Raw genomic sequence first — 15512 nt, forward strand, 5'->3', positions numbered from 1 at the left:
AAGTGTTATTACATTTGTGGGCGTTATTACATTTGTGGGCGATTATTACATTTGTGGGTGTAACACTCCCCCCATTTGTTTTGTTTTGTATTCTATTGTATTATTTTTTTACATTATATTTTTACAACATTTATGATACATTGTAAGGTCGGCCGTTATAAGGGTCTTTTCCTTTCTGGCTGCTTCCTGCCAAGCTTTTTATTTATTGTACCAATGTAAATATTGTATTTTATGTATGTGTATTATGTTATTGTATTTTAATGCTTTGGTCAAATAAATTGAATTAAATTGAATTTATTTTTACCATCTTTGTTTTTTGTTTTTGGTACGATGCTTCACAAACCTCACATTGGCATGATAAGTGAGCATCTAATTTACCCATAATTCTTTTGAAGCACATTCTTTAAAACACATTCTCTATATAAAATTAGTCTCTGTGCCTATTTTTGGCCACTCTTTAACAATTTACGGCAAGTTTTCCACTTTCAGCTTTACCAATCATGCCAATATGAGGTTTGTGAAACATTATACAAAATGGCAAAGGTAATAAAAATGCATCATGGTCAAATCTATTCGTGAAATTCACTTTGACCAATTGCTTTGTAATGACGCACCTTTGAATTGAGGATTAGTGGCTTCCTCTAGAACATAGTTATCTGTATAATTTGAATTAAACTCAATGACCACACAATGACCAATTGGGCCACATTAGACAATGGTGAAGTATTTGGCACATTTTTTTACTCAAGGTGAGCTTGTAATATTTCCACTTGAAAAGGATTGAACGCATTTCCACAATTGCTCCTGTCATGTTTATTTACAAAAGTCTTATATGCGATAAATAGTCAAAATGGCCAAAATGGTTACAATATTTTATGTACTATTAGTCATATCATATTGAAATCAATAATTGATATAACATATCTTATTAACAATATGGAGCGACAACAAAATTTGAATCCTTTTTGATAATGCAAATGTGATTGGTCATTGTCGGGACCAAAATGAACACTAGCTCATAAATAGTCATTAAGACTAATATATTTGGAATCATTAATCTACATTAATCTACAAAAATGTCTTAACATAACATGTAATCGATGCTAAAATGTCTCATTCCTGAATTTACTGCCCCATATTTGTGAGGTTTCCATAAACATTTACTGTGTGGTCAAGATGGCTAAAATCATGTAAATGACCACAGTGCATGGTCAAACAACCTTATGTATGCTCGATGTAAAGGATTTTATCACAATTATCAACACTCTTCACCGAATATTGCCCTTGGTAGCTCATGCTGATAATGATACTCACCAACATTTGAGCCCTTTTTTGAATCACCAAAGCATAACTTGTGGTCTGTCTCTTAGCTGATCCCTCCACTATTTGGAGATTCCTAGGGACCATGGTCACTGGTCAATATTGAGGGAAACGTGGTCAAAATGACCACAGGGTCCAATAGTTGGCCAATAACACTGGTCTGTGTGGAATCATTTCATTGATTTCCACCAAGAAGCTTTCAAACTTTCCCCATTTAACAATTGATGCTAATATTAACGCAATCCAAAATTTCTCCTCACCGTCTTCGATATAACCTGAATTAACATACACAATGAGCAGGGCTGGCCGGGGGGTCAAGGTGGCCAAAATGACCAAGGTAGTCAACTTTGGGGATGCTCAATTTCAAGGATTCATTCACCAGTGTTGGGTTTCACAGCACACCCTTGTTAAGAATCTGGTAACATTCGAAGTATTTTTTGATAAATTGAACTGATATTATTGGCCATTAGAAGGGTAATAAGTGGCCAAATGACCTTAACCTGTTGGATAGGGTCATAAAGACTGATATATTTGGAATCAGAATCAAATTTTACAAGATGGACTTTTGAATGCATTTTCATTTTATATGGGAAGAAGATAAAACACGCTGAAGACCTCAAATTCCTATACATATATATTTTTATGCAGTTTATTATGCAAAACTGCGTGAATGGTCAGTTATGTCTAAAGTACGCCAAATGGCCTCATAGGTCAAAACTGATGGAATAAATTGCATGAGGTCAAAATACGTTGGAGATGTTTAATTTAAAGGATTAATACACAAATATTAGGTGTCACAGTATGCCCTTGTATCGATTCTGGTAACATTCAAAGTATTTTTGGATAAATTGAACTGATGTCATTGGTCATTTTAACGGCAATAAGTGGCCAAAATGACATAAAGCTGTTAAATAGGGTCATTAAAATTGATATATTTGGAACCAGCATCACATTTTACATAAGATGGACTTTTGAATGCATTTCCATTTTATAAGGTAAGAAGATCACGCTGATGACCTCAAATTCCTGCCTATGTGCAGTTTGTTATGCAAACTGCATGAATGGTCATTTATGTCTAAAGTACCCCCAAATGACCCTCATAGGTAAAAACTTATGGAATAAGTTACATAAGGTCAAAATACTTTTGAGATGTTCAATTCAAAGGATTAATACGCCAACGTTAGGTGTCAAAGCATGCCCTTGTAACGATTCTGGTGACATTCAAAGTATTTTTGGATAAATTGAACTGATGGCATTGGTCATTTTGAGGGCCATAGATGACAAAAATTACAATAATCTATTAAATAGTGTCATTAAGACTGGTATATTTGGAATCAGCATAAAATTCTACACAAGAAGGACTTTTAAATGCATTCTCATTTTACAAGGGAAGAAGATAAAACATGCTGAAGACCTCAATTTCCTGCCTATTTGAACAGTTAATAATGCAAAACTGCGCGAATGGTCAGTTATGTCTAAAGTACCCAAAATGACCCTCATAGGTCAAAACTGACGTAATAAATTACATGAGGTTGATAATTATGATCGAGCGCATATTTTGAAAATAAATGTGGATTTCCAAAAATATCCAATCGTAGCTCTGATCAATATTTGTAACCATTTCGGACAAAAAAATCATGAAAATTGTCATTTTTGGCCAAAATGACCACTGCTATTGTGATTTGGCAAATGAAACCACTTTTTCTGGAATCTGGGTGGATTTTTACTTTTGATAGACCCTTTTATTTGCATGTGGCTACAAAAGCAGTTTGCTAAGAGACCATAAAGAGTGGTCAAAATGGTCATTTTTGGTCAAAAATTTGCCAAAATGGCCAAAATGGCGTCAGTACGGTCAATAAGAGTGACATTTTTGGAATAAGCGCACAATTTTACCCCGGATAAGCTTGTCAAACCTTCCCCACCAAAAATTCTGAATAAACCCCCCTATCTCCTAGAATATATCTATTGTCTCTTTGAAGATAGGAAGCACTTGGATAGCTTCTGGCACGCTTCTATGGAATGGTGCGACATAAACACCAAAATGTAGGCCTAAGTGTAATTATTTTGGTTATTGCATCATGCAGTTGCATCATGGGAACGGCAACATTGTAACGTCTAAGCGATCGAAAATACGTAAATTGAATATATTATATAAATAGGCGACAGATATTACCCTTGTGCCTTTTTTATCAAAGTGGAGACAATGGGAGAGTGGGTATTCGAATTCACAACCTTGCACAACCTTGCGATTATGAGTCCAATGCTCTAACCACTGGACCACACGACCCGTGTACGGGTTTGCCTTAATAGCAAACAAATCGATACTCCTATCAAACACAAAAGGGAAGATATATGAAATAAAACGTTTTTACCGGTTCAATTTCGGCCTCCAGTCCATGGATGTTAAAGTTTGGTTTCATACCAATGACGTCATCAAATAACATGTCGTCTCCGTAGAGAAAATGTGGTGATGATAGGTAGATGGGTGCTTCTGTTGACCAACAACATGTGAATAATCTTCAGTAACAACATGTTTCGAAAAAGTTTTTCCAAAGAATCTTTAAATACCATCTGGTATCTAAAGCATGCACATGACACGAATCGACAAAGGTGCGGTTCAAATTAATACTATGTCCATTCACCCAAAATGACCTTTGACGGTGATCATGTGACCTAAGACAAGTGCAAAATATTCATTCATACTTGCTTACCCTTATGCCAATGTTTTATGAGCTAGACCCATATTTTTTTTAAAGTCATGATGCCAATTCACCACATACTCCCAATACTGCCAGAGGTCATTAACCTTTCAATAACCTTTGATCTTTGCCATGTTCCTGAAATGCGCACAGGGTATTCAGGGATACATTGCTGTTTTATGTCCTAGCTTCATGTACTAGATCCATGAACTTTCAAAGTTATGATGACAATTCCACAAATACCCCAACATTACCAAAGTTTTTTTTACCCTAAATGACCTTTGACCTTGGTCATGAGACCTGAAACTTGCACAGGATGCTCAAGAATACTTGATTGCTCTCATGTCCAAATTTCATTAACTAGATCTATAAAATTGTTAAGTTATGATGACAATTCCACAAATGCATGTACCAGCAACATGGCTAAAGTTCGTTGACCCTAAGTGACCTTTGACCTCAGCCATGATATTCAGGGAAACTTGGTTGCTCTAATGTCCAAGTTTCATGAACTAGATCCATAAACATTTTAAGTTAAGATGACAATTCCTTAAAAAAAACAACATGGCCAAAGTTTGTTGACCCTAAGTGACCTTTGACCTTAATCATGTGACGTGAAACTCAAGCAGGATGTTCAGTAATACTTGATTAACCTTATGTTTAAGTTTTATGAACTAGGTCCATATACTTTCGAAGTTAATAACATTTCAAAAACTTAGCCTTGGTTAAGTTTTCGATATTGATTTTCCCAATATGGTTTTAGTTCATTGACCCTAAATGACCTTTGACCTTGGTCATGTGACCTGAAACTCAGGCAGAATGTTTAGTAATACATGATTACCCTTATGCTCAGGTTTCATGAACAAGGTATATATACTTTTATGATGACATATCAAAAACTTTAACTTGGTTAAGATTTCAATGATGACGCCGTCGCCGCCATCGGAAAAAGCAGCGCCTATATAGTCTCGCTCTGCTATGCAGGCGAGTCAAAAATCTAGATTTTTCATATAATTGAGCCAAACTTGACAAATAATTAAATTGAAAGTTTGCCTCTAAAACACAGTAAAAAAAATCAACTTTTTGCAGTGTACTTCCTTAATAAAGTGATATCATTATTATCACCAATTGATTAATTATTGATCAGTCATTGTCGTTTGCATTGACAGATTAAACAATAAAAAGAAACTACCATTCAACAATGACAGTACATGAGAGAAGACGAATTTCAAGTTTGTACATTGATTAAACTTCATATTTCAAGTCATCTTCTTCTTCGTAGATTTAAGATCTGGTTGTCATACAAAATATATAATATTTGTTAGAATATAACAAAAAGTCTTGTAATTTGTGTTTCAGCAAATTATAGACTTTGAATGAAATCTGTTTTTTTTCATATGGTCAGATGAAATTAGAAAGAAATATAAATAATCATTTCTAGTGACTTTTTAGGTCTTTCATGATTGTCTTTTTATGCATTGTTTTTTCCCTACGTTCTTGTCTACATGTTTAAGGCTTTCGTTTGTAAATTCATGCACAGACCTCTTGGAAACAAGTTTTCTATTTCTATAGAAAAAACTAAGAAAAGTGCGAGCTTAGGTTATTTGAAAATGATTCGTTTACTTACGGAAATAACATACACTGACGTTAATCAATCCAGAAGGGGGACAAGTGGTTTGGTCAGGAGTGCAAAAATCAATATTAGGTGGGTGTATACTGGCGTTCGCATACAGATATTCAGGTGCGCTAAAATAATAGAGCCATACACCACGAAACTCTCTGTAGCCTTCAAACAGCAATAGACCAGACCTAGTAAATACATCGATGACGGAATGAACATGTAGGCTATATGATGATAATAATAATGATAACACCAATAATAATAACAATAATATTGATTCATAATAATAATAATAAAATTTATTATGATAATAATGATGATAAGTGAACCCCACCCCCCCACACACAAGCACACCCATGAGGGTAACGGATGTGGGTATGGACATGGCGAGCTATGCACACCATATGAATCGAGTGTGTAAACTGAAGGGAAGTTGAACTGTTTAATACGCAAGATTTCACTGAGTGTCTGATGTATCAGACCCGATATTAATGGAATGATTTTATTATTGTTACTGTATTGATTATATTTTCATAACGATAATAATGATAAGAAGGAGAATCATAATAATAATGACAATAATAATAGTTATCATTATCATTATTATTGTTGTTATAATCAAATTATTATTTTTACGATAATGTAATATAATATAACTCAGACACTCGGGGAAATCTGGTGTATAAAACAGTTCAACTTCCATTAGTTTACACACTCGAGTCATAGGGTGTGCATAGCTCGCCATGTCCATACCCACATCCGTTACCCACAAGGGTGCGCTTATGTGTGTGTGTGTGTGTTTGTGAGGGGGGGGGGGGGGTCACATGAGCACCTCTAAACGATATTTCATGTATTTCAATGGCGTAATTACTATTTCATTAGAGGGGGGAGACCGAAGAGAAAGCAGTTTTTAAAGATTAAAAAGAAAACTAAATTATATAATCGAGAAAAATGGGTTGTAAAGTGATTGCCCCCTTCCCCCTTCTTTCGCATTTTCTCTTCACCGAAAGAGTTATTAATATTACGCATAGGGGTCCATAGTAATTTCATCATGTTAATTGGTGGATCATCAATCCATGGGGGGGGGGGGTACATAACTCTACTTACCGACACACATATGTGGAGTAGACATACACTTCTTCGTCTTTATCTACGAATGGATGCATTATCGTTCCATCTGGAATGTATGGCATTTATTAAATTATGCATCGCAATTATAGATACTGAATTACACCTGGATATACATGTACAATATTGATAAAGGTGTGCAATTTCGAACAATGGTATTATTTCCATGATTAAAAGTAACAGGTATACATCAATATTTTTAGTGAACGTACCATGCTGAACTGAATTAAAACAAAGATTTACATGGGGGGGGGGCTGAAACCTGGGGTGGGTGGAAAAAGGCAAGAAAAGGGGTAAGAAGATGGGAACGAAGTGGCAGACCTTTTAGCAAAAAAAAGAAAACAAAAGAAAGGAGCATCAATAGAACGAATTGAATAAAAAAAAAGGAATGGAAAAAACACATGCCTTTGATTGATAAAGAAATCTGGCAGGCTCAATGGGTATCGTCGTCTAAAGGAAGACATGTATTTGGGTCTCATTCGATATGAAGAGACTATGATGCAGCGGTTAAGACTTGGAAAATGTAAATTGAATTATTTTCTGTATATATGTAATCAACATGAAAATGGTTTATGTTCCCATTGTCAGGTTTCTGAGACAACAAAACATGTTTTATACTACAATGCAAGAAATATGAAAGAGAAAGAAGAACTATGCAAAAAAAAAAACCTGAAACGGAACAAGCAAATATCAGATCTAGCACTATTCTTGGGAAGATTTAAGTCATCCTGAATTATGTGAAAAAACAAAGAGATTCGAATAAGAATATATTCTAATCATCTCTCTCCACCTCTAACTCCCTCTCTCTCTTCCGTTAGTTCTGATGATTATTATTGATATTTTCATTAGTGATGTTAATTCTTACTTAGACTACTAAAATTGAGCTTCGACCTAGCTTCCTTTATAAAATTGCATACTATGAAGGACAAAAACGCACAATTTAATGGTGGAGGTAGCTAATCATAATTATATTGCACCTCGCTCTATGACAGGTCAGACTAGTTTAGCGCCGATGACATTGACACGGGAATTAAGCACCTGAAACGACCTGGCGCAGAAAATCTCTGTAGATATTGGACAGCGCCAACCCAACTCTAACACAACCAACCAACGAGGATTGAAGACTAAGACCGACAAAGATACAAATATTGAGATGAAGGGAAAAAACGAAGAGGAAGGAAGGAGAAGAGAAGAAAAAGAAGAAATAGAAGACGAATAAAAACATGAAGGACAATTGACAGAATAAGAAAATAAGAAACGGAAGAAGTAGAAGAAGAAGGGGTGAGAGAAGAGGGAAGGAATAAAAAGTAGAAAAAGAGAAGGGAAGAAGAATAAGAAGAAGAAAAGATGGTAGAAGGAGAACGGGTAGAAAAAGGGGGAAAGAGATGAAGAAGTAGAAGAAGAAGAAGAAAAAAAGAAAAAGAAAACAAGTTGATGAAGAAGAAAGTCAAGTTGAAGAAGAATAATGTCAAATGAGATTGTATGGAATCAAGCAGGCCTTGGTCTTACTTGGCCTTGAAGATTTTGAGCCTTAAAATTTCAATGCATTTTCAAGACGCTTTGTATTTTGTACCTTCCATTGTATTTAATGTACTAATTTGAATGTTTTAATAGTTGCGTATGTTTAATGAAAAATGACGGTCAATATTTCCACTCAACATCAGGAGTAGAAGTAGTAAGTTTAAGAGTAATGCCACATATCTTATTATGATATTATCATAATTATCACCATATCCAGGATTATCATCATTAGATAGCCAACACCAATGATGAAAAATAACATTAGTAATCATAACAATGAAAATGACACTGACTTGTAATGCCATGATGAAATATGATTTAATGAAAGGTCAATTTATAATAATGATGATGGTGATGATAATGATATTAATCATAATCATTATCATTAGAATGATGATCATCGATTTTGTTTGTCACGTAATTTTTTTTATGTTTTATTGTAATCAAATGAAACCATACCTTTCGGATACTGCTAGAAACAGAAGGATGGGAAAACATCCATGATGATAAAGAATAAAATGATTATGTTAATGTTTCGTATATGAAATAATCTATTCAAAATTTACCCATCCCCGCAACTAAGCCAGTGGTGTAAAGAGCCAAAGAAATTGAGGGCCCCAGATATGGTGAATCAGCATTTTTGTAAGGTTGTGAACGAGTGATCGATAAATTGATTTTATTCGTCAAGAATATCGTAGGATATAATATACAATGAAAGGTAGGAATACCTTGACAGGATGCACCTAAAAAATATTTGGTAACTTCTTTATTACCACGAGGGTAACTATATGTCCAACCAGGTCCATGGTCCAACCAATTTGGGGCAGTATTTTATTGCAGGTAGCATATCGTCAAGTTAGGATTAAAAACAAGCAGCATTTACTTTAGAATGGGCAAAAATTTCATCGCATTGCATCAATAAATAAAAATGCCCCAAAAGAAATGCCAGATGTTGGATGGACAGTCATAATTACCCTCATGGAAAACTTTCACCAAATATATCAAATAACAAGAAAATGTATTAACTACGACAAGTACAAGTACTGTTCGAGTAGATTCCAGTTTTAGGTATTTATTTATGCACCCTTAACGTGAGGAAGTTTTTAACAGCTTTAACTTGATTGTAGGAAGAAAATTCTAAAATTTAATGTCATCGAAGTAAAAACTGTTCTCTATACGACCTTCAAGTTCTGGCAATAATATGAATTAAGTAAGCAAAAGTATTGTCAAACATCAAAATGAATAAATAAGTAAAATTCGTGAACAATCCAATTAATTGACATTTCAAATAAGATCATTCAATTAATTAATTAATCATTAATTACTCATTTTAAATAAAATCATTAATAAAATCATTAAATTAACAAATAAAATTGTTAAATGAATAAATGATAAATAAACAACGAGTGGAATGCCTCTGGCCGCCTCAACTGCATCACGCAGTTCAGTATAGCAGCAGTGCTGACTTTGAAAACTACTCTAACTCGCACAAGATGTTCAGTGATACATGGTTACTCTTATGTCCACTTTTTATGAACTAGATCAATAAACTTACAGAGATATGACGGTTATTCAACAAAAAAAATCCAACATGGCCAAAGTTCATTGACTTTACATGACCTTTGACCTTGATCATGTGACCTGAAACTCGCACAGGATGTTCAGTGATACTTGATTACTCTTATGTCCAAGTTTCATGAATCAGATCCATAAACTTTCAAAGTTATGATGGTAATTCAACAGATACGACCGATTCGGCCAAAGTTCATTGACCTTTGACCTTGGTCATGTGACCTGAAATGCGCACAGGATGTTCAGTGATACTTGATTACTCTAATGTCCAAGTTTAACGAACTAGACCAATAAACTTTCAAAGTTATGATGGTAATTCAACAGATACGACCGATTCGGCCAAAGTTCATTGACCTTTGACCTTGGTCATGTGACCTGAAATGCGCACAGGATGTTCAGTGATACTTGATTACTCTAATGTCCAAGTTTAACGAACTAGACCAATAAACTTTCAAAGTTATGATGGGAATCAAACAGATACCCCCAATTCGGCCAAAGTTCATTGACCCTAAATGACCTTTGACCTTGGTCATGTGACATAAAACTCATGCAGGATGTTCAGTGATACTTGATTAACCTTATGTCCAAGTTTCATAAACTAGGTCCATATATTTTCTAAGTTATGATGACATTTCAAAAACTTAACCTCAGGTTAAGATTTTGATGTTGATTCCTCCAACATGGTCTAAGTTCATTGACCCTAAATGACCTTTGACCTTGGTCATGTGACATGAAACTCTAATAGGATGTTTAATAATACTTGATAACCTTATGGCCAAGTTTCATGAACTAGGCCCATATACTTTCTAAGTTATGATGTCATTTCAAAAACTTAACCTCAGGTTAAGATTTGATGTTGACGCCGCCGCCGCCGTCGGAAAAGCGGCGCCTATAGTCTCACTCTGCTATGCAGGTGAGACAAAAATGAAAATTAATGGATGAATTGATGTTAAAAAAAAGAATGCATCTAAGGAAGAAACGTACCAGTGCCATTTAAGGCATTAGCATAGTCTGTAGTCCACCATGATAGTAACCTCTCTCTATTCCACATATCCATCTGATTAAGCTTCATGAGATCGTCTTGACCAGTATACACAGACCATATACCATCATCACTGTTATTATACTACAGATAAGCAGACAAAAAGAAAAGGAGAGAGGGAATAGTGATAGAGAAAAATATAATTAGGGATTTAGATAGGAGAAGATCCGGAAGACAGACAGTGCAAATTTTCCCTAAAAATTTGATAGGGAAAAAGATTTGAAGAAAATTGCTCACCGTTGAAAGGGTTAATAACCCTTTTTTCAAGGTGAAGTAATGAATATTTCGGTTCTTTTAAATGATGTTGCAATACGTTGTCATCATGCAGAATGTTATCACGATAAATGATCTATACATAAATAATAATGATAATGATAACAACAACAGCAACTCTAATTTACCCAGGGCCGCCACTTCATTTGTAAGCTGTTCTTCCCATGTGCCCTGCATGCATAACATGTTCTTATTACCATTCTCCAATCGAAATGCTGAGCACCTAGCAAGAAGGCAGAAGGTCCCATTTTTATAAGTCTTTGATAAGTATGACTCGGCCTGGGATCGAACCCACTACCCCCCGTTCATATATACATGTATATATATATATATATATATATATATATATGCACACCATTGTTCTCTTCATCCATTTCTGTCACACAATATTTAAATAAAAGAGTTGCCAAAGCTGTTGTACATGTATAACTTCACGCATTTATACATAAATATATATATAATCAAGAAAGGACCCTGAAGAGTGCTCTACAATGAAGGAGCTGGTATAATCCGAGGTAGGATGGTTAAATCAACACGGCAACTGCCAGTTTCATGCTTAAGAAGCAATCATCAGGCCGTCGATGAAGAAGCATGTATATATATATATATATATATATATATATATATATATATAAATGTGTGAAGCTATACATGTACAACAGCTTTGGCAACTCTTTTATTTAAATATTGTAAAGAAATTGATGAAGAGAACAATGGTAGACGTAGCTTAAATCAAGGTTCCCCAGAGCTATCTACCCTTTGGAAAAATTGGTTATGCCGAAAAAATGTCTCTGCCGGGAATCGAACCCGGGCCCCCAGCTTTGATCCAGCTGAGGCATGACGGCTTGTCATTGTTCAAAACCCACCTTCACCCTACAAAGGTAATTGGTATAGTGTCGAAAATCTGTCTTTCTGACGGTCAATCGGATCTCGTTCGGCCTAGCCACTAGACCGTCTCTGTGGTCTAGTGGTAAAGGCACCGGCGTTCAAAGCTGGGGGCCCGGGTTCGATTCCCGGCAGAGACATTTTTTCGGCATAACCAATTTTTCCAAAGGGTAGATAGCTCTGGGGAACCTTGATTTAAGCTACGTCTCTCTCTCTCTCTCTCTCTCTCTCTCTCTATATATATATATATATATATATATATAAATTGTGAAGAGCAAGGACCTATACAATTCGAGGTGCTTTCTATTATATATTTGAGAAGATGCTACATATAGATACAGCGAATAAAGCAAACGTCGCAGCCGGGGTATAGTTCATCAAGTTTATTTACAGCAAGCTTTCGGCCTTAACTTGGCCTTCTTCAGGCATCTGAAGTACAAGAGAAACAATGTATAAACAACTGTACAAACAACTTAAGAATAAGGCTAACTTAGGTTGTAATTTAAGTTGTTGAATAAGAATGGCAGCCGCCTTATGAAAATCTATAAAGGATATGCTGTATATCATCATATATATGTGTGGTTATAGACTCGTATTATACAAAAAATAGGTTTGTTTTCGAAAGATTTTGGTTTTAAATATGTGCATAAAATTCACATGAGTTAGCACAAGTTTGTAAGCACGTAATAATTCTCGAGGTCGATCACATACACTTATTATTCTTCCGCATCCTTTCACACACGCGCTTAAGATACGTATCAAACTTAAAGTTGGAATACTTAGTAGAGCTAATAATAATACAAACATGACAAAGTATGTTCACAACGTGTAATAGTAATGTAAATATATATATTTGGGCTGTGGTAAATTGTATATAATATAATAAACATAAGCTTCTTACCTTGATTTTATGGTGAGTTTCTTTACTGTTCAGGTGTCTCTATATAGGTGTATATTATATGAATGTAAAGAATGCATTGACACTGGAAGGGGAAACGGAAGTGGGTCATAGGGGAGCGGGTGCGGGTTGGGAGGCTGGGGATCTATTGTTCGACATTAATGCCATTTGGTTGCAAAGTTTTGAGTTTGGATATCCAGAAGGATTCTCGGTGGAGTTAGTCCAGTCAATATAGGGTTTGACCCACCACTAATTGCAACACGAGATATTCCACTGCAATGCTTTCAAGGAAGGTCCCCTAAACAAGATACTAAAAGTCCCAAGAAATCCAAGCAATGGGAATTTATGAAATTTGCATATTATGCAAATTAGCTATAAAAAGTTAGAAAAATAAGGAAAATAGCCCAAAGATTACAAATTGAGTGTCCAAAACAATTTAATTTGAGCGGAAGTTCATGATAAATACCTGTACTCAATGTTTTTTTGTCAAAAAAGCAAAATAAAAACTACCTCATTTGCATAATATGCAAATAAGCATCCTTATATGGAAAATGTCAAGATATTGTGATTTTTCTCTCATTAACTGCTTGAAAATTTCATTAATGTTGAAATTTTTATGCTGCTATCACTAAGGACGTTAAATTCATTTGTATTCAGATTAGTGTTTGTAGTGTAATTTGCATATTATGCAAATAAAAGCATCTAACATGTTATGAACATTCAAGAAAACACACTGGTGACACATCCCTCAAAAATTGCAAAAATTGAAATTGGAATATGACAATACCTTACAGGAAGGTTTCCTAAACACCATATTAAAAGTCCTTGAATATACAAGCATATAGGAAAATCACAAAATTTGCATTTTATGTAAATTACCATTTTATGCAAATTACCCATAATAAATCACAAATAAGGAAAATAATCCAAATATTGGAAACCAAGTGCAGAAAACAAGTAGGAATATTGAAGCCCATAAGTTTATACAAATTTATTTATTTTCTAAATAAAAAATCGTAATTAAATCTGCTTTATTTGCATATATATGAGTATCTTTGTATGAAAAAATCCATAAATTTTTATTTTTCTCATAAAAAACAGTTATAAAAACATTTCAGTCTAGATCAATATGATGTGATCACTAAGAATGGCAAATACATTAATAATCAGCTTAATATCTGAAGTGTAATTTACATATTATGCAAATAAGCATCCAACATGTTATAAATATTCAAGGAACAACTACGTAATTCTTTCTTCGAAAATTCTATGTAGATTATGTTCATTAACCATGATGACCATCCCTACACTTCTTGCTTGGTTGGACCAAACGGGTCGTGTGGTCCAGTGGTTAGAGTATTGGACTCATAATCGCAGGGTTGAGAGTTCGAATCCCTACTCTGCCATTGTCTCTACTTTGATGAAAAGGCCCGAGAGTAATGTCTGTCGTCTATAAGATCAGCCACTATCACTGATTAACCAAGACGTAAAGTGTTACCTAGGAAATTGGTTATATACCAGCTTGGCGTTTACCAGCAAAAATGCTGTCCTGCCGAGTTCCTACGGGAGTTACCATATTGACATTTGTCACGAGCAGTTACCCCACTCATATTGTACAATGATGAGTCCATTTTGCATGGACCCACTTCATTATTTCCATCCAAGTCTTGCTCTGTTCTTGACTTTGTAGAGACTTTAGCGTTTCTTGCAAGTATAGTCCACGCTAGCAAGCTCCTGGATTGCCAAGTGATCAGCACAAGATGTCACACCTGTACAAATAATAGCCCATTAGCTTCGAATATTTGGTCCTTGTAGCACACCACTTAGCTTATAAACTTGGGGTCCTAGTATTTAAAGCGCTTAACGATAAATCTCCACCCTACATATCAGAGCTCTTATCTCAACATAGACCAACACGCAGTCTCAGATCAGTAGATCAAGCATTGCTGAGGGAATCTCTCAGCCACACAACCTGGGGTGACAGAGCCTTCTACATCTCTGGGCCAAAGCTGTGGAATAGCCTTCCCCAATTTATCAGGGGAGCAGGACCCAATCAACTTTTGAGTCTTACCTGAAGACCTTCTGTTCCCCACTCCAACATTAATTATCCCAAGAATAACTCAATTGTAGCATTACTAGGACAGTACTTGAACTGAATGATAGACCTATGCACTGTTTGAAGACCATGAAGACACTGAAATTTTTGAGATATTTCCTATTTTTGAGCAAGCGCCACGAGCGCCCAGCTGAGGCGGATACTGACGCTTTATTTGAACCCATCATCATCATCACTTGTCTTGGTGGTGAATATGAGTACTTGCGTGGATCACAAGATCTCTGGGCATGTTTAATGGGCATTTGCCTATACGAGCGACGTGAAAGTCATTCATAAATTCATGATGAAGGCTTAAAGTGCATTATAGGCATCTTTCTCAGATACAGACAGGAATCGTGATTAGACGTTCTTGCTGAATCTTGTTGCTGCTTCATGATGAAGCATCCATTTTCTGTTCCTTCCTCTTTGATAAATCTCATATGGCAACCATCTCCAAATAT

At 35.2% G+C, this 15512-nt stretch overlaps 1 protein-coding gene across 1 annotated transcript in view; it reads right to left on the reverse strand.

Moving 5' to 3' along the window:
- Positions 1–2974: 2974 nt before the first annotated feature.
- Positions 2975–15512, reverse strand: part of LOC121415133 (scavenger receptor class B member 1-like) — a 32534-nt gene continuing 19996 nt past the window's right edge. Inside the window, exons 3-6 of the mRNA XM_041608259.1 lie at positions 10843–10984; positions 6745–6814; positions 5644–5825; positions 2975–3811 (exon numbers count right to left, since the gene is read on the reverse strand). Of these exons, the coding sequence (XP_041464193.1) occupies positions 3651–3811; positions 5644–5825; positions 6745–6814; positions 10843–10984 (555 nt within the window). The 3' untranslated portion in view covers positions 2975–3650. The remainder of the gene's footprint in view (positions 3812–5643; positions 5826–6744; positions 6815–10842; positions 10985–15512) is intronic.

The sequence above is a fragment of the Lytechinus variegatus genome, chromosome 1 (assembly GCF_018143015.1).
Source record: "Lytechinus variegatus isolate NC3 chromosome 1, Lvar_3.0, whole genome shotgun sequence".
Classification (NCBI taxonomy): domain Eukaryota; kingdom Metazoa; phylum Echinodermata; class Echinoidea; order Temnopleuroida; family Toxopneustidae; genus Lytechinus; species Lytechinus variegatus.